Here is a 21,099-nt window from a genome sequence, read left to right on the forward strand (position 1 = left end):
GTTTAGTATGTTAAACACAATAAACGCAAAGATTACCCTTGCTAGCTACCAAAGTTAGGAAACAGCGGAATCACGGCATTTTTTGTACATGTATCTTTCTAATCACACTAATTATAAAGAAAATGAGCAGACTTGAAAAAGCCTTGCCTTGGCTTATTATTTACCGGTCAAGTGCCATTTGAAGTTCTTGATAAAGACCAGTTTTTGTGTTTTATATGTCAAGTAAAACTTCATCAAAATCGGTTTGCTGATTGTCTGTTTGCTACAGTATATTCCAAACGAATCTGTTGGTACGAAATTTGGTGGAGATGTGAAATTTATGCGAGCTTTTCGAGGACTGAGCTACATGTCAAAAGTAGGCTTTTCTCCAAATCAGGTCAAGGATCTTGGATCGTAATTTAAATACTTTTAAAATAGCTCGGAGAAGAAGGGACCGAAGGATTGAAAAAATCAGGTTTGAGGTATAAAAGTGTGACACATTTCCTTAGATTCATTTACTACTATAATTTCCTTGATAATGTATATCACAAGAGATAATCATACTGGGAAATTTAGTGTAAGCCGACTTCGATTGAACTAAAATATCCAAAAAGTCTTCGCGGTGCTGTTTAAACGGGTGAACGTTTTCCTAGTAAATAATTTACAATTGTTCAAAGAAGTGGTAGAATTTATACACTGCATCTAGTTGAAATAATGCTTCAAGTATCAACTGCTTTGCGGACGAACTTATAACGTTTCGGGTCACTGACTGTTTAAATTATTGTGAGGTGGTATTCGGCCAGTACTCAGAACCACAGAGGTTAACAGTGCGAATGGAAAAGACGCTTATTGTGGGGATATCCCTTCATTCAAGTTGCATTGATGTGTGAAGCAAATTGCAACAGTTCACTGTTGGCTCATCATTTTGATTCGGGCTACTTAAATTGCTCAATTTTGAGGAGAACACATCTCAATGACCGTGATAGTGCCTATTTCATTGGGTTATCCGTGAAAAACTCTGTTTTATTCAGATTTAGTCAGACACCGTGCTGTGTGAGGCGAGAATTTCACTTTTGGACAAGCCGGTCAAGATCAATTTTGCTGTGGGACACTAGAAAAACATTATCTGCATAGAGTAGGGCATAAGGTGATAGAGGTAAGATGTATCTCGTGACAGAGGAGCCGTATAAACACTGGTAGAGAAAAGCATTGATATAATTGCCTTTACACTTCTGATCGCAGTGGAGAAATTTAACACCACAAACGAGTTCTTTGACACTAGCTTTTGTCATAGTGTACCAGATCGAGGATGTTTTTCAATGAATAATCACGTAGTGCATCAGTAATTCTGTAGTTCTTGACAAAGCCGAGTTGGTTCACGGTACTCTTTAACTACTCGTATGTCGTGATGGTAATTCGGACATATTTTTTGGACTGTCTCCCTTTTCTCATATTGGAAGAGTTATGTTTTTTTGCCAATAAAATTACGTTCTACCATACTGAATAACGCGATTGAAATACTCACTGCGTTTGCGATGTGGCCAGGTACTGGTTATCTTCAGCATTGACAGATGAAATTGCAAACAATGTCAGTAGTGCTTGTAGACGTGATGGAATTCCGCTCGAAGTGTTCCCGTCTTTACCCAATAGTGGCTCATTTCATATCATTTTTACCATTAACACAACAGAAATGTGGATAGCAAATCCTGTGGGCGACGGCCTCGAGTTTTGAAGAGGAGATTTGGGTCTGTCTCGCCATTTCGAAAGCCAAGTTTATTATAAAGATCTTTGTAGTGGGCTGCTCGGGTAACAGCGATCCGTTTCTTTGTTGCTTGCGCATCACAATCTATTGACTCAATTCTTCCAAAGGGCTTTCGAAAATTCTACCGTCTTGCCAGTTAAGGTGTGTGGCTTGAACTAGTTGCTTACGTTTTGCGTCATGAATCCTTGTTAATTTCTTAACCGGACTGACGACCGTGCTATCGCGTCGACTGAGGTTGTAGGCCTAGTATTTTCCCAAGTTTTGCCAACTAGCATTATTTGTTTTTTTAAGGTTTTGTATAAAATAAAACCCTATTGAAATCGGTTTACTGTCTGTTCATATGTCCGTTTGTCCGTCTACCTTTCTGTCATATCTGTATTCTCAGAAATGGTTACCCCTATTGATCCGAAATTTGGTGAAAAGGTGGGAACTGTGTGAAAAGTCGCACGCAGTGAGTAACAGGTCCCCATAAATGTAAAAGGGGGTTGTAACATTTTTTTCATTGAATACAGTCATGTGGGGTAGGTCTTGATTAGTACTTTTCGAAGCAGATATAAGTTTTAACATTGGTTGCAAGAGAAAGGAGTGCAGGACGAAAGGGGTCAAATGCTTCAAGGACCCATTCCCAGAAACTGCTGAATCTGAAAATCTCAAAAGCATTATGGTGGTCCATGCACACATAGGCCTTAAAATGCTCTCCATACCGATATCTACCTAAAAAGTAATAGTAGTATATTGCCATATTTCTTATTATTTTTTTTTTTAGAAATTGCCTAGAAACCTACCATTTGTTCATCCTAGAACCATCATGCAACAGTATAGGTTTACTATAGAGCATGATGGAAATTGCACTGGTGGCAATCGCACTAAACAAAGTTATAATAGGTCAAAGTTGTCTCTGTTGTGCAAATTGTGCGGTCTAAGACTTTAAAGGTCAGATCATACTGAAGTGAATAGTCTGACAATACATAAATGGGACAAACGTCCACTCAAATAGTCTTATATGAGAAATACATAAATCCTATCACATCTGGAAAAATATCATACATGAAGCTCTCCATATCGATATCTGCTCAAATTAAGTTAATAATAGTATATTATATAGGAAATTGAGTGGACACCGCTTAAGGTTATCCAAGAATTATAAAAAATATGAAGCATATTATCCCCAAGTTTGATCAAAATCATACTATTAGTAACAAAGTTACAGTAGCTCAAAGTTGACTTTACTGCGTAAATTTACTGCAACTAAATATCTATATAACACTAAGAGGTTAGTCAGACATGCTTAATGCATATACATAACGGGCTACGTACAAATGGGATAGTTCTACATTCAAATATACTCACAGAAGAAGCAAACAAAGCCTTTCATACCTGAAGCGCCCAGCTTCCGACTTCCCGACTTGTTCCTTTTTGTAACGATTTTCAATAGGTTTTCTTGCGCCATCCGTCGCGAAATGTGTCATCGAGAGAGGTCCGGTGGGATTTAGTATAGTGGAGTAACTCTAACTATACTTTTTCTATTTTTTCCTGGATCTTAGAATTTGGTTTTATTATTTTACTGAGGATAGTACTTAACACTGCCTCAAGCTCTCATTATCCTAGTCTAGCTTTAATTATTACAATACTTCCGAATCCGAATTATTAATAATTTTCTAATGAAAATCATTATATTAATAATTTTACTGTGTGTCAGAATTGTGTACGAAATCGCGAAATGTAGACTTGAAGGACACTATTTTGGTTAAATATGGACTGGTGTTTTATATCTTATACGTAATAATATGATAGTGAAGTTTAGCACAATATTTCAAAGGAAAAATTATAATTTAGAAATAATTTCGTTATCGAAGCAGTTGAAGGCGCTCGAAGAGGGCGTACTACACTTTATTTTCTTTTATATAAAATACATCTGAAAGAAAACCTCAAGCTAAAAATTGAACAACCATACAAAATAACTCAATTGTGTACTAATTAAAAGTATCTGACTCAACGATTTAAACTTAAGCTCGAAAAACAGTACGAAATAAATAAATATTAACTTTTTAAGAATTAGAAATATATGTCAAAATTATTGCCATAGCATGTGGCTGCAGTAGAACTTTTTTGGGATGATCTAACCTAATATTAAAGTTGAACCAAATGGAATGATATTTTTGAATGAATATGTATGCGCCTAAATATACAGAAAACATAATTAAACCAACTCAATTCCACATCAACACCGAAAAGCAAGAACACAAATGAAACACATCACAGATTGCTATGGCAAGGATCCTGTAGATGAATTGTCATTTCCAAACAAATACATATTGTTACGCTCATATGTTTGCTAGAAATTTACATCCATATGTATATTGCAAGTACTTTTTTAAAAAATAGCATCTAGAATGTTTTTACCTTAGAAGTGTGCATCGTACATTTTGCATGTGGCAATGATGATCGAGTTTGAATAGAAACATAAAGTGAAGAAAATACAGCAAGTTAGTAGTATAGTGAGTGGTAATAACATTATAAAGAACTTTTATTATATGCATAATTCGTATTATCTTTTTTACTTTGAATTTATCTCAAGCTCAGCATAGAAGACAATCAAAATGAAAATTATTGTACAATTTTGGCAGAATCAGAAATTCCTTCAATGGAGTTCGATGAAAATGGGAAAACTACTTGATGTAACAGATTAGATAATCTTCATTTTGGTTAGCCTTTTGTAAATATTATGGGGTAGCAGACTAAATTAAAAAAATATGTATTTCAATTGTTTGTTTATTTTTTCTTTATTTTCTTTTAAAGAAATATACCAAAAAGTGATTATTTTATCTAACACCATTCAATGAAAATTTTCTTTCTGGGACGTTTTTATTTTTTCGGTTATATCTTAAGTTTGTTTTTATTTTCATGAAGACACAAAATGTACTTTGAAATCATTTTACTCACTGCTCAATTTTATTATTCAATTAGAGTCTCTACAAAACACATAAAACCCTAGTCTTCCCCTCAATCAAAATACCTAGTCGAAATTATTCATCGTTCATTGATTATGTTAATGATGCGATAGTGGTCAGTTCCAGTGAGTTTGGAAAATTGTTTCAACGATTTATGATGAAATTTCAATATAAAGGTTCCTTGTATTCTGGCGTGTTAATAGTCTGTGGGATTTGTTGAAATTCGATAACATAGACGAAGTTGAAACAGTTTTCCAAATATTACACACATATCTAAAGAAAATTTTTACAAAATTTCAAAGATCCGTTACACCAATTTTTTGCCTTTAAAACTTTCAATATGAAGGGACTAATATAATTTTTGTAATTTTCATGATTGATTCGGTTGGTATTGTTGTTATTTGTGTGATGACTGAAATCATGGAAAAAATTCGGAATGGATCGATCAACTCAGACATATTGTCGTTTGCGGTCATATAACATACGAGTCAGTGTCGCATTTTCTCAAGGATTTTCTACATGAGGATCGTGAAGATGTGGATGTTGAAGTAGTGTTTTTACATCGGTGAGTATAATTTTAGGGATACTGTTATTGACTATTAACTTGAGCGATATATTTGTTTGTAATATTTGACCAGTTGTTTTAGATATATAATTATGAGTAGCAAATATGTAACACGAAAGTTACCAAATGTAATTATGCGTCAATATTTCCATAAAAGCGTGTTGACTGTAACTGAGAATATTTTCATTTTCTTTTTTTATCTCTTAAAATTTTGTTTTCGAGATCACTTTTCGATGGAATTGGCCAACCGATTTTACCTACATTTTACGATTACGATTTTACCTACGTTTTTTTGTATTGTTCCTGCAGATCAGTTCTTCCAATTCTATTTATTTTTTACACATTTGAGGTGCATTAGAATAAATACCTTTTATAGTTTTCTAATACAACAAACTTGTTTGTGTCAGTTTTTACCAGAAATAATATTTTGATTTCTTCATTAATATTATGGTTATGATAAACTTATATGAGCAGTCTTACATGAGAAGTTTCCCATCATTCTGAGTTCACTATAAGTCAATCCCATCACATCATCCTTGACGATTTCTGGTGAAATGTTTGCATATATGTCTCTATACCGTACGAGCATATTATTAGGAGTAACCTGGAACTTCCAAACCCTCTTTTACGTGAAACCCTCCGACTTCCGTAATAGGAGTCCTCACACGCAGTGCTTAGAACTCGTAAGTATTCCACATACATTCCTATGGACCCGGAGCGCACTATAGGGGACGCGTTCTATACCACTTTGTTTAATCAAATTAATGAGATCATTAAATTTCTTAGTTTCCCAACACAGTCGGTACAATTTAGAATTGAAGTTTTATTCGTTTTTCCTCATCATTCAAGTACTGATAATGTCCTTCATTTTCGCATTTGGGACTACTATCAATTTTCTTTCGTCTTAGTGGCCTCTTAAACATAAATATTGTGACTTTTTGATATCTCAGCTAGTTTCGCCATTCCACTCCATGTTAGCCTTAGGTTTTATTCCTTCAGATTAATAATTTCAGCTGAATCTACCTTATTTCTACGGTCTTGCCTGATCTGTTTTAATGTTGACTTATTCGCTAGTGTATCTTTCAACAGATGAACGTCAACGCTTCGTTCTATCGCTTCCTCACTTATTTTTCTTATCTCTTATTATTTCTTTGCCGTCTGCCATTTTCCTTTCTCCACCCAAGAGTGAGAATCAATACAATTGCATAGTGCTCCTTGCCAACGGAGATTTTCCGTTAAGAAGAAGCAGACATTCGTCGACAGCCCATTAACGATTCAGCTCGTCTAATCGTTTTAATTTTTACTACGTATCTGCGTTTAGTATATCAGACTATTCATTTCAAATTGATTTTTTACATACGATGTTTCAGGATGCAGGAAATTTACTCGAAAGGGAAAGTTTGATCTATTACAACTTTGTCAATTATAGTAGGATTTCCCCGGAAGTTTTTTTTGTCAAATATATCCACGTGGGGTACCAAATGAAAGGGCAGGATTAGTGCTTTATGAAAGATGTTTTAACATATCTAATAAGTTCCCACATAAAGACTGAACAAATATTCGGAAACTATCCATTGGGAAAGTTTTAAAATCATCCTGCCATCAGCCTTTCCCTCATTAATTTATGAGATCCCTTTTTGATTCCTTGGTAACTTGCTGACATTTGCCTTCAAGATCAGATAGAATTGAAAAAGTAAAAAATGAACTCATAAAATGTGTTTTATTCTTTATTGATTTTGCCCGGACTCCAGCGCATCGAATTTATGGAAGTGTGGTCAAAAATCGAAACGATCGAGTTTTTGGTTTCTTTGCATTGGTTTTGCCATCTGCAGGGATCAATGTTTCGTAAGATACAAATGAATTTTAAAATATTTTTAAATAGCACGGATGGGCAGGGTTGTAGCTTTACCTTCAGAGAAGATGTAATTCATTAGATTGCTTCCCGAGGTTGAACTGATGTTTATAACTTTGTAAATATAAATAACATACATCGCAGTTGTTTTTTTTTCAAAACATAGCACATGATTTACACAGCTATACCTATCCATTTGCTCCCTCCCTTGAACTCGTCACTGTTTCGTAGGCAGTTGGTAGCTCGTGTGCAGAATACATTAAAAAACCTATGCTATGAAATTGCTTCTCAGCATATGTAAGGAATGACGTTTGTGTCAGACAAACCGTCATTCACTTTCGCTGTTTGGCCACTCATTCATCCATCCAGCATTTTTTGAACGACCCCCACCAGTTTTGCATTTTATTTTTTAAAGATGAATTTTATAGGCCGACATGGACGATGGACGCGGGTTGACCCACACTACTTTTGCTGTTTTCTTATCCAGCAATTTCACTGGCATATAACTATGATGCCAAACAAACAAATATTCATCGGTGCTTGACGCGTCATTAGTGACCGCATCCTGGCTACGGTTGATATTGTCATTGAATTCCCATTTTCAGGTCAGCTTTAACTCTTTCCCTGCGTCTAAACTTGCAGTTCGCAATATACTGTGCCCTGTCAGTTGCAAAAGAATCTGCGAATGCGAAAATTTCACGTTTGTCTAAATTTAATGAGTATACACTGGGAAAGCAGTATCTGTGTAGACCGTTAATCATAGACCTCAGAAACGTGTACTTCCTTTCGGACAAATCGTCAATGAATAGGGCTGGCGCCTGCGCAGGATTTAAAGATGACTGAGATCACTAGCTGAAGATTTTGCAGTCATATCTCCAACAAAGTTCCTTCACTCGCGTTTTCAGTTACCGAAACTGGGAGAAGTCTAAAATTTTGCACAAAGTACATCTGGCCCAAGCTACGTTGAATTACTTGTATTGTCCATTGACAACTGCACATATCGTAGGAGTCGAAAAGCGTAGTGCAGATGGAACTCCCTGCGATTTTTACCGACTTCTTTCAATTTTTTATTAAACTTGGGACAAAATAACCTATTTACATATATTGCAGATTTTCTTTTGCAATTCTTCCCTTGATTCATCTATTTTCATTATCGAACGTCGTTTTCTACAAACGGTGGTTATTTTGTTGCTCTTACTCGGCTGAAAACAACTCCGTCAAATGTCCTTTCGTTCGTCATGATATCTGAGCTTAGCAAATGGTATAATCTCGAAAGCTGCATTAAAACACAAACAAATTACACGGCAAATTTATGTGTACACATGAAGCAGCTAAAGTGTGCAAGAAGTACAAAATGATTTTTGGAGATTTTTTAAAAAGCTTCTTCAAAGTTAAAAACAATATTCTAACCTTACAAGCCAGTAGGCGAGTTTAGTTACAGAAATATTTCATTTCATGAATACTACTTGAAAGTACATTCCCTGCCGAGTATATTCCATGTGAGGCCTTTTACACGAAAGATAAAGTGGCGATTATTTAAGAAAAAAATGATTCCTTAACTTTCACTATCGTTATCGACTTAATAAAAATGAAAAAAACGGTACATTCGTATTTAACATGTTTGTCTAATATAGTAAAAAACTCGTCAAACTATATTTCGATTTTTGTACGCTGGAGGATGCACTGTCCGACGTTCCGAGTGCTCGATTCCTCAACGATCTTAATTTTTTAATCAATTCCAATTTCCACATTAGCATGTCTATCTAAGACTGCCTTTCAAACGATAATTGATTTGTAGTGAATACTCATCTCCTATTTATTTTTTGAAGCCTGGTTAGTTTTCTTTCAGTCCAATAGCCACGCACTTTGCGTTTGGGCAATATTTTCCGACCTGCCGAGGCTTTAAACCTCTTTCTCAGAGTGGGCCTCACGATATTTTGTTCCTTAGGAACCTGTTGGTTGCCTGGTAGTTCCTGTTCCTTTTCTAGCACTGTTTTTTCTCTTCACAATTAGTGGTAGGAATATGATCGGGTATCATTTGAGTTGATTGCGCTACTATTGGAACGGTTTTTAAAATGTTCATTTGATCATTTTTTGGAGGACTCCCTCTGTGTCCGGATGCGTAAATAATTTTGGGTCTAATTAATGCTTATAAAATTGGAGGTGGAAGTGTCAAATTTTCCCCCGTGTACAATTGTTTTATGTAAGTGATGCTAATTTTTACATCAGAAGTACGTAGCAAACTTAAAGTGGGACACTGATAGGTCCTCTAAATAAAGTCTAGCCCTCCAAATATAACCTATATTCAATATCTTTTCAAACAAAGCAAATAATAGTATGTATATACATATATATTGTAAAATTCCTCCATTGGAAATGCTGCAATACATGCCACATTAGAAATGCTGCAATACATGCCATAATATAGATCACGATGCTGGTGGAAATTCTACTATATTATTATAGCAATTCTACTATATTATTATCGCAAGTTCAATTTGCGTTTTTCGTATGAAGTTAGTGGCAACCTAAGATAGCATAATCTGCCAGTGGAACAGTTGTGGACTTAACAACTTCGCATAAAAAATCAGGAAACCCTTTATAGCTGCAGTATCCGAGTCAATGATTCGAGTTGTTGAATATTTAAGGGGACTTTCAGCTTAAAGATTTCAAAGAAGTACTTTTTAAGATTTTTTTTTGCAAAATCAATAGCATTATGAATACCGTGCAGTGTGTAAACCTTTTTTACCACTTTTAGTTCATTTTGACCTCTGTAGAGGGCGTTTAGCACTTTGTTGGCCGCGCGTATCGAGGGGAATCGAAGTTAAACGACAAACTAATTCTCCGTGTTTACAAACGGAGTAAGAGACATTGCTCAATAATGGATCTATTTTATTTTTTTTTGGTTTTTAAAAAACAGTGGGGTAGATTTCATGAAAAAACCTCGTACCAGTTTGAAATATGAAATTTTGGGGAAAACGGGTTTGAAGCACTTTTTATGAACACTACTGTTGTTTACCGTTTTGTGTGAAATAAAATCTTATTAGAATCGAGTCGATGTCTGTCTGTCAGTCTGTGTGTCTGTCTGCCATACCCGCTTTATTCGGAAACGGCTAGACCGATTGTCACGAAAATTGGCAAGAGAGTGTGATGGTGTTTCCTTTGCAGTGGCGCCACTTTGTGTTAAGTTTTGGGGGGGGGGGGGGGTGAATGGAGAATGCAACATTCTTTTTGCAAAGTGTCGCCATGCAAGGTATCAAACGAAAGGGCTCAATTAGTACTTTTCGAAACTGGTTCCATATTTGATATTAGGGCAATGAGAGCTCAAAATATGACCATCAAAAAGTGTAACAGGTCTTGTTCTCAGAACCTATCCAACCGAAAAATCTGGAAAAAAAATCACAGTGGTGCATCTCTACGAGGTCTAGGCCTCAAGATAAAGTTAATAATAGTATATTTCTACATTTTAGAAATTTATCCGGAATGAATGAATATCAATTACTTCAAACAGACATATGTGTATGTAGGTATACAGTATATGCGTGCTAATGAAGTTTGCGGATAGACAGATGTATTTGTACATTGAATCAGCCGTATTTAATATACGAACTACATATGTTCATATGTATGCTTTTGCGCACGAAGTAAATCGGAAATATGGGTACGATCAATTATATGCGTGCCCGCGGTAACTTAACACCCTTTTGGTCTCACGCTCGCAGCTCTCGCAATCCCACTTAATCTCTCCCTTTTTCTATCAGTTTCGCTGACTACACTGCCAAATCCCCACAACAATCCTGCGACCTTCTCTGTACTACTACTTTTCAGTGTTTTCTCCCTCGAGCACTCCACCCTCTACACCTCTTATTACTGCAGACTGCTTTGAATTTCTGGCCATTCCTCTCCAGATGCGTTCCTTGGTTGAGTTCTAGATTTCCTGCGCTCAGTCATCTCCTGGTTTTCCTCCTATCTTTCATACCATTGCTGCAAAGTTTCTTTTCATGGTTACTCATCTCGTTCCTTCTCTCCTTCATCTGGTGTTCCCCAAGGCTCTATACTTGGCCCGCTACTCTTCCTGTTTTTTATCAATGACCTCGCCTCCATCCTCACCTGCCCGTATTTGCTTTACGCAGACAACCTTAAATTGTTTGCCTTTGTTTCGTTTCCGTTGGACTGTGCTCTCTTACAGTCCATCCTTGATAATTTAGTCCGTTGATGTCCGGTCAACAAGCTAACACTGAATGCCAAAAATGCAACTGGATGTGTTATTCGCTTAAACCTTCCCCAATATCCTTCTCCTATTTTCTCAGTGGACAACCCCTTTCACTACTGACCTCCTTCAAAAACCTGGGTGTAATATTCGACGATAAACTTCGATTCAATTCCCACTTCGTTGACATCAATAGAGCTTCCAAAATGTCTGGTTTCATCCTACGTTCCTCCTGCGACTTTACCTCGATCCAGCCCTCCTTAACACTCTTCAATTTCCTGGTCAGAAACATCCATGAATATTGCTGTATAGTCTGGTCCCCCTTCCGCATTCGTGATTGCCGCGCTCTTGAAGTTGTCCAACGTAAATTCACCCGGACCCTCTTTTACAGAAAGAACTTTCCACGGGTTGATGATCCTTTACGACATCACACCCTCAATCTCCCCCCCCCTCCCTACAGCAACGCCGTATTTTCCTTGATATGTGTACTGTTTTCAAACTCTGCAATTGTTTAATGAACTGCTCCGTTATTACTCAGTTACTCAGTTATTACTTTCCGTATCGTCTCGTCTCATAACACAAGTAGTGCGGACATTTTTGATGTACCCTTCGCGGAGCTCGAGATTTACTTTCACTCTCCGATCCCGAGGCTATGCCGGTCTTACACCGCCTTGCAGCTTGTCTCCCTTGACTCTATTTCGTGCTCTAGTTTCAAGCGTAAAATAAGCCATTCTTGCTCCTCCCTCTGAGGACAATAGGTAATTGGGAATTTGTTTTCTGTGTATTGTCCTCATTAAATAAATAAATAAATAAATATATATGTACAGTATTCGGAAATAGGTAGTTTGTTCGTTTAGGATGAGGATAATGTCTATGGCTGTAATATGTACGTATGGCTTGTAGTTTGGAAAAATATGAAGGATTACGTTGGATTTGTAGCTATGTACGGATAGAAAACTGTGCGTTGAAGTTTCTTACATAAGATGAACACAAAACCTTTATACCCGAAGCGCGAGCTTCCAGTATTTCTACTTGTTTGTTCATTTTAATCGGTCATTGCTGATGAATAATGGCGGTTCTCACTCTCTGCCAGCAGCTGCAAATAGTCGGCAAAAGCTTCAGAATTCAGCCCCTTTTGAATGCTCGCTGCTTCTCCTGTTTGCTTGCGCATACGGCCGATTTTATCCCACCAAGCATGTTGTGTCCGGATAGCTGAGTGGTTGTCGTACAGAAGGTTGCGGTTCAAATCTCACTGGTGGAATGTGTATCGTGATTTAACGTTGGATACCAGTCGACTCAGCTGTGAATGAGTATCTGAGTCAAATCAGGGTAATAATCTCGACCGGGCGCAATGCTGACCACTTTGCTCCTACAGGGTACTGTAATCCTGTGGTGTACCGTTACGGTCTTGAATGAAGTGTTCTAATACACTTCAAGGCCCTGTTCCAATATGGATTGTTGCGCCAACGATTATTATTATTATTAAGCATGTTGCAGTTGGGCCAATTTCTCCGCTAGTGGTTACTTCGATTGTCTTTAAAATTAGTACCGATTTGAGGGATATTTTTCAACGTTATTAATGCAATTTTTAAATAATTTTTAATAAAATCGAGCGCGTGCTTCTTCAGCATATTACACACCAACTGTTGACCTCTTTAATATTCATAATTGTGCAAGGTGTATACAATGTACGAAGAACAATTGGCGCATCGCGCTCCGCTTTGGATAGAATTTCTATTTTTACATTAGTACCATTATAAAATTAGTTATAACTTCTTTCGTTTTTCGCTCAAATTTCAGGAGGTGACTCTTGAACGTAAAAGAAAATGAGATATGTAAAAGAGAAAATCGATTTCTTGAAAATTTTGAAACAGAAATTCCCTTTAATTGAAGGAGGGGGTACTGTGAGATTGTAAGGATTCATGAGTTTAGAAAGTATAACATGTAAATTTGACCAAAAAGTAGATTGTTTCTGTGAATATATTCATTTCACCATGAAGAAGCCGTGTTATTAATAACATTCATGTGAGAATAAATGTGTAATGCATCGCTGATTTCAGTGGTTGGAGTCCCCATAGTTCTTTGAGAGGGATCATTCGCCCTTAGGTGGATTACAATGGGACCTGCTAAAGTCTAGAGTAGATATCGTTGTTCAAAATAAATATTAATTTTGATTCATGTCCATCTTCTATTCGGAATAGAGAATAAGAATAATTTGCGCGTTGTTAAAAGTTTAAATGATGTCGATATAAGGAAGGGGAAAGTATTGTCCCCAACCTAAAGTAGATTGTTTTAGGTATTTGCTGGAGTTTCTTATTCTGCTGGGTATATGTATATTAGGCAACACACTTGGATTACTGATTTCATGATTGTTTGGCAAGACAATCCCCGGCCTAATTACAGATTTCTAGAGATCACCCCATCTGAGCCAACCTTGATGCTAAAATATAGTTGTCATCGGAGTTGGAAGCGCTGAAATAGTGGATGACTATGCCAAGGGGAATATTATTGTTGACTTTTTCTCAACGGGTGCGTTTATTATTTTAATTATTTAAGCTCATTACCAATCCCTGCATTGAAAGAGAAGAAGTTTTCCGATTTTTGCTTAAGAATTACGTTAATTTCACTTATAATGTTGGTAACATGTTTAGTAGAAGCAAAGGTTTTGGAATTGGCTTGCGGTACCTATACATCTCAAAAGATTCAGAATTAGTACTAAATTTTCGCTAATTTGTCGTTCTCATTCTGCGTAATAATTTTAAGGAGTTTGCAGTTCTGTTAATCATTATTTTACTCGTATAATGTTATTAGTTGAGAGGAGAATTAACGTCTTATTAGTTGTCGACATGCTTTTATGGAAACATATGTACAAACATATTCATAATATTAACATAATTGAAGTACTTAGTTCTTTTTCATTATAAATACTGATTTAGTAAATAGAATAAAATAAAAACCTAAATTAACTAATGATAAAAATAGCAAGGAGCCTGATCTGGAACTAGAAGGACTTTTGAAACGCCATTATACGACTGTGGAGTTTTTTCAGGGAACTATGATGAACGCGGTCGATTTGGAAAGAGTTAAGGTACACATATGCACATGCACACACATATACCATAATAGGTTCAGAGTACCCCATCTATACATATTGAATTCATTTATAAATACACATTTTAATATTTAGTAATGAAAAGGCCATAACTTCGAGCAAATGTAAAATTATTATTATCTAAGTATTTGGCATAACGATTGTCTCCCATGTATAACCCAAGAAAGTTAGGCATACACAAATGAGCAAAAAAATAAATAATTTTGCAATCTGTAATTCTTCTGAACTTGAAGTTTTCATTTTCTTGCATCTTTAAAAATATTTTCCACCATTTCACCTTCTTTTCATCATCTTTTGCTGCCTACATATTTCGGTTTCGAATATTTCTTGGATAATAGATTTGCAATTATACGCATTTTATTATACTAACAGAAAAGCAGCCCCTTTTCCAATACCTGAATAGGGAGTGATTAGGATCATTTGCCTATCCATACCAACGATTTTCTAGAATTCTTCCGTATATTTTGATTAGATTCAGTCTTAAATTATTCAGCTTTTGATTACAATTATTCAAATTTAAAAAAAAAGAAATGTTTGATGTGAGTTTTTTGTGATGCTGCTTCCTTTTTGATGAAAAATTTCAGCAATGTTTTTTGATACGTAGATGATACATAGAAGTAATTTCCTGAGGCTGCTGAGTATCTAAATTTTAAATAAAATTGCACAGTTATATGAACCTTAAGAGAATGTATTTTTGATACAGTGTATTGCCGTTCAAGTTTTTAAGATCATTTGAATGTTACTCATCCTCGGGATGCACATCAATGCACATTGCATAGACAATGCACCGTTCAAAACGTATGTGGTTATATTGAAAATATAGACATGTAATATTAATCGCGAAGCTACATCGATTAAGTTACATAAAGGTTACCCGGAATAAGTGATATATATAAAAGTATAACATTTTCTTAAGTTTCATAACCATGATGCATGGTTTACTATGCAGAAAGTAAAGTCTTGCAGAGAGACTAAATCCAGACTATTTACCACACGTTACGACCTTTTCCGAAGTAAATTTTTGACCTTTGGATTGACTTTTTCTCCGATTCTTGCCAAATTTCTCTTTTCAAAATATTTATATAATAGTTGAAGTAGAGTTAAATATTTTGTTCGCTTAGCTACATACTGTATGACACATTACAAAGTTTGAGTTAAATTGAGTGCTTGTGAGAAGTGGAAAACGTGACCGACAATTTTTGGGACTCAGCAAACATAAGGATCTCCTGCAACCAAACACTGTATGGTCAGTATGAAACAGTTAGGCTTTTGTTATTATCCAAACAACTAAGTTGTTTCTCCGGTCTGTAAACGGTGTATTTGCTAGATTATTTCGTAGATGTATATTATGATAGATACTTCTGAAAATATATGCATATAAGTACATGGATATTTAGTGTAACTCAAAGAACTGCACTGGTCAAATGTTCTTCTAATTCTGGCTCAAATAACATGTGAACATTCTTAACGCGTTTATAACATTTCATAATTTGTATTTGTGATATTTGTACAAAATGTTGGTTAGTGAGTAAGAAAATCATCAACTAACTACCCAAGATAAAATAAGTGTAAGAGAAAACATTTGAATTTTTAAAGACAAAAAGTTTAAAATTCAATTACTACTACTGCTGCTTAGAAAACCGCCTGATTTGGAATTAGAGGGTCTATTCAAACGACATTTCACAACAGTGGAGTTCTTCCAGGGAACAATAATGAATCCAATCGATCTGCAGAGGGTTAAGGTAAACAAAATGCCGTACTGTCACTGTGTTAGTTCTGTTCTTTAGTTTTTGTTTTCTTATTTAAACGAATAATATGTTAATTTTTCAAAACATTTCCTCATAAGTTTTGATGATTTTTAACGACAATAATAATATTAATAATATTTTAACTGTTAAGTTGGATTTTAATCATTTCATAGATATGCAAGGAACATACTTATCACGAAACTGATTATTATTTTCGGTGTGAGTTTTGAAGGCTTCGTTTGGAACTAAGTGTGTTGAATTGAATACAAATAAGATTCTAAACTTCCTGAACTAAACTTCCACTACCGTCCTTTGAACAGTCTTGAGTCGAAACAATCGCCAGCAAAGTTTCAGTTTAGAATGTTTCGAGTCTTATTGTATTTGATTTAATTTCAATGTTTTGTTTTGACATCTAGATACCATGGTTGGTTTGCATTATTCAAACAAAACACCAAAACGTAATTTTTGATGTGTATATTCATTGCATTTGGTTTTATGATTTCATTTTGTCACGTAACCGTTAATCACAATGTGGAGAAAATGGAAAGTTATCTATTATAAGCAAATTTGAGTACATTATTTCGAACATTATGAGGATAGCGTATTACACATTTTGAAACTGAAATCTTTAGGGAACATGATTTAGGTGTATATATGTATGTATATTCATATGAAGTGTTTCTGATGCCTTCAATAGAGCTAATTAGTTTCGTCACATTGCTGTAGAAATCATCCTTCCATTTCTTTGATATAAAAAACAAACGAAATTAAATAAACCGAAATAAGAAAACGTACTTATACCACCCTGATTTTTCCCATTCGGTATTTTTTGTCGTGGGGTCCCATATAAAGGCTCTACTAGAGTTTTTATGTTTTCTTTCTGCAGAGGCAACAATAAGAGGCAAACGACTCCGATTTGAGAGTGTCAGAATTATTCTCTCCCTGCTACTATTTCGTAAGCGCTCTAACCTTCGAAGCTCCCAGAGAATGCAGCTTTTTGTGCAACTAATGGCATTCCATAATTCAAGTTTGGTCCCTCTTTTTTACTAATACACGAAGTTTTAGCCTAAGCCAGTGGAAATTGAAATAATTGTTGTTGAGGGAGTCCTGAGTCCGCCATCCACTTGATGGATGGATCAAATTCCAACCATACATTATTTCAATTTTGGCCGTTAGGCGTTTTTTCCCATGTATCTAATTCGTGCCAATGCTCCCAAGGCAGAGGCAGAGGCAGCGTCTAATGTAAAAATTTTAAAAATTCATTCCTACTTAATTTTTAAATTCAAAATTTTTAAAAATGCATTGTTTACTTCTTCCGATTCGAGCATTTGCAGAAGGATTGCATCCGCTTGTAAGGGTCTTCTCAAGAGAAGTTCGAGCGGTTCCTTCTCACTTAAAAGCTCATATTCACTTGCAATTCTAGGTCAGAGAGGGAAATCGTCATGCTCGAGGCGATGTTTCTACTGGCGGTATAACCTGTGCCCGGCCAGAAACTGGGTCAAGTGATAGTGACCATCTGCATGGGTGCGCATAATCCAAAGCTGGATATTCGGAACCAGCCTGTGCTGCTTTCTTTGTAAGGATTATTCTAATATTCCTGCGACATCTTGATTGTAGGTGTTCTTTCCTCCAGTCGTCGCTCTTCGGCATTGTGATTACCGCGTACTTTCCAATTGTACAATCTTTGCATCTCCCCAGCCAAAATATCAACAGATAGTTTCCGCGGCTCCCCAACAGGAAACAAAATTTCACAGCCGCGCGTTGTTCTGCCATTACGTTTTCGCCGAAATGTGAAAAGTTGTTTTACTAAAAAAAATCTCACAAGCGAACCGATGCACTCATAGCGACACAACTTCGCACACTGATGCAGATGGCATAACACTAACGGACATGTGGTCAAACAATAGGTTCGCCCACTCTCCCTCCCCACCACAGCGTAATTCCCGGAACTTATGGGTCTCCCCTCGTACTACCCTCTACTCCCACCCCAATTTTGATGTCAATCCGCCTTGACTCAAAAAATTCGGAGGTAGGAAGTTTTAATGACTGGATTGTAGGACTTCTTTCAACTTGGGTCTGTCCACTAGTACAGCTTAGCCTTGTGTTCCATACGCTCAAACCCATGTGATACCAGCCATTTCTGACCAATGTCTCACATGTCCAGTCAATATTCTCAAATTATCACAATTACCATGTCGTTAGCGTAGCCAATAAAAGTAGCTTGCCGTGGGGTTTGGTGCGTAGTTGGGGCGACCCACTCGTCGGCCATCTTTCGATAGTGGATCTGATTTCATGTGAAAATTATAGAGTAAATCTCTGAATAAAGGGATTACTCTTGACATTGGTCATTATCCTGTACTATCGAAAGGGAAAAAGATTTGAACTCGAAGACTAATGATCAGAAAAAAGTATATTTGGATGAAGCCTGGTTCTTATAATCAAAAACCACAGGGAATCTATAAATAGAAGAAAAACGACTTAATTTTCAAGCAAATTTATTTTATTTCCTTAAAAATGGGATCAATCAACATATGCCACCCATTCGTCTGTGCTTCGGCTCGTTTTCAAAGCAGCGTAGAGTCACGTATAGTGTTTCCTGTTCACTGCTTACTGGAGTATAGGACATGTACTCAGTAAGACTGTGTTTCAGTTTCACCATCATCACACTTAGCACTGTGCAAGCGATAAGCTCACAGCAGACCCACGTATGATTAACAGTAATTATGCGCTTCATGAAAGTCGGGTCATTTTGTGGTTTTCATAGTGGATTGGCGTTGGACACAAGGCAAATCCTCTATCACGGTACGGCCACTCGTATGCCCAAGTTTTTGGCAGAGCAGGTTCCCCCAGGGCTTTTTGCAACATTTCCAAAGCATCAGCATACGGGATTTCGTTAGCAACACAAAGTTTCAAACAAATTCTTTGAGGGTGATTCTCCCTGAATTAGTACTTTTCTGGGGAGGCGTTGTTTGAACGGAGATTAGTAATCTTAGTGTCAGATTTTACAAGTCTTTAATTTAGGAGGAGCGAAAAATAGTCATGACTGAATGGAATTGTCTCCCTCTTTTCGAAATTAATTATATTTAGAATGCATCCAAGTTGTAACATTTCAATCAAAATCGAGAGTTATATTAATTTATTGAAAATTTGATTAGCTTTACAATGAATGGAGTTAGTTGTTGCCTCCGCGCTTTACACTTTATAAGGAATCATTTCATGAAAATATAATTTTGACTAATAATTCCGTGGGAGCGTTAAATTAAGTTAAAAAACAATTTTATCGAGACTCTTGCATTAAAAGAAAGATGTTGATTGTTAATACTTAGACTTCGGTCCCAACAAAGAAACAATCTCTCCTCTCCCCATCCATCATCGTTTGAAGGATAATACCCTGAGTTAGTTTGGCACATTTTTCCCCTCAGTATTAGAAATGAATATGATTTACACATTGGAATGATCCAAACCTTTTCAGAAAACGAAACCCAATATGGATAAGGTGAATTCGTAGCAGGCGGTACCTATGAGGCAGGGCAGCTCATTTGGAAATCCAAGCCATTAGAATTTGCACTTGAAAGTGTTGTACACAGGCATATTGAAAGATATATAGCTCAGAAAACGTAACTCTATATTTTAAACTTAATAATAGCTGCAACTGAATTGCAAATTATCGTTACAAACTCTACCAGCTAAATAATCTCTTGTAATGCACAAGTTTAAATTTAAAAAACAAAAATATTCAAACGAGTTACTATTGTAGTAAAAATCCAATAGAAACTCGAAGATAAGTGAAGAAGATAATTATAAAAATAAGTCTAAGTAGGATTAATAATAAATGTGGTAAGTGTTTTAACAGTTAAATTTAGTAGTTGCCCGTTCGGAATGAAGTATTATTTAGATATTTTTGAAGCAAGTTTTGCATCACAAGTATGAGCATGGACCTAAGCAATTTTAAATATTAAATTAAATCTAGATGCTTCCCTAGAAAAATATGATATGATTAACAAATCCTTCCTCTGATAAAAGCAAAATTTTATTTAATTCTTTTAATCTTTTAAGTGAATACTAACAAAATCCCACGTCTAAAACAAAGTAGTGAAAACTTTACCATGGAGTTGAATATTTTCGTTCGGTAGTGTGCATGTTGCATTACGGTAGCTAAAGAAGTAATGTTTTCCATATTATGAAATTTCTATCTAAAAGTCATAATTTTTTTTATTCTTAATTATTTTCTACATTATCATCATTATTTGAATTTTCTGTGTTAAACGATAAGATAATCTAATCATTAGAAGGGAGATATTCCTCGAATGAGATCATTTACAAAAAGTTAGAAGAAACAATTCTTTGCTTATGAAAATCAGCCCCCGGAGAAGCTGCATATTCAGTTTCAATAGCGGACAACGGAGTTTTCTTCACCAACTCCTATCTCGATTTCTCTCCATTATTTTTCTGCTTTTCTAATACAAGTTGTATCTATTACTTTCTACAGTATATCAAATCATGTCGCCAACTATTTCTGATCAATCAAGATCTTTGCCTGAGTTGTCTGCCTTTAAGAATAACGCCTTTATACGACGAATAACTTTTGTCATTGTTAGGGTACTTTATTGAGAGATCCAAAATCCTACACGCTTTAAACACCCATTTACAGGTTTTTGTGTCATAACTTTACTAATTCGTTCCTTTTATTCTTTGTTTTGATAATGCAATCTTTTAGGTACACGAAGCTGACGCCTGTTTAGTTTTAGCAAATAAATACTGTCAAGATCCAGACGCTGAAGATGCTGCCAATATAATGCGAGTTATTTCGATAAAAAATTACAGTGACGACATTAGAGTTATTATACAATTAATGCAATATCACAATAAGGTAAGTTTTCATCCACTGTTATTTATCTTTTGCGGGAAACATCTATTTAT

At 35.8% G+C, this 21,099-nt stretch overlaps 1 protein-coding gene across 50 annotated transcripts in view; it reads left to right on the forward strand.

Moving 5' to 3' along the window:
- Positions 1 to 21,099, forward strand: part of LOC119652349 (calcium-activated potassium channel slowpoke) — a 260,042-nt gene that overhangs the window by 163,211 nt on the left and 75,732 nt on the right. For 39 of the 50 annotated variants that reach the window (XM_038056381.1, XM_038056383.1, XM_038056429.1 and 36 more), the window contains 3 exons: positions 5,147 to 5,257; positions 16,068 to 16,173; positions 20,897 to 21,049. In XM_038056381.1, the coding sequence (XP_037912309.1) occupies positions 5,147 to 5,257; positions 16,068 to 16,173; positions 20,897 to 21,049 (370 nt within the window). Of the gene's footprint in view, positions 1 to 5,146; positions 5,258 to 14,301; positions 14,408 to 16,067; positions 16,174 to 20,896; positions 21,050 to 21,099 lie in introns of all 50 variants that reach the window. The other 11 variants (XM_038056389.1, XM_038056427.1, XM_038056392.1 and 8 more) reach the window with 1 other exon arrangement.

The sequence above is a fragment of the Hermetia illucens genome, chromosome 3 (assembly GCF_905115235.1).
Source record: "Hermetia illucens chromosome 3, iHerIll2.2.curated.20191125, whole genome shotgun sequence".
NCBI classification, from domain to species: Eukaryota; Metazoa; Arthropoda; class Insecta; order Diptera; family Stratiomyidae; genus Hermetia; species Hermetia illucens.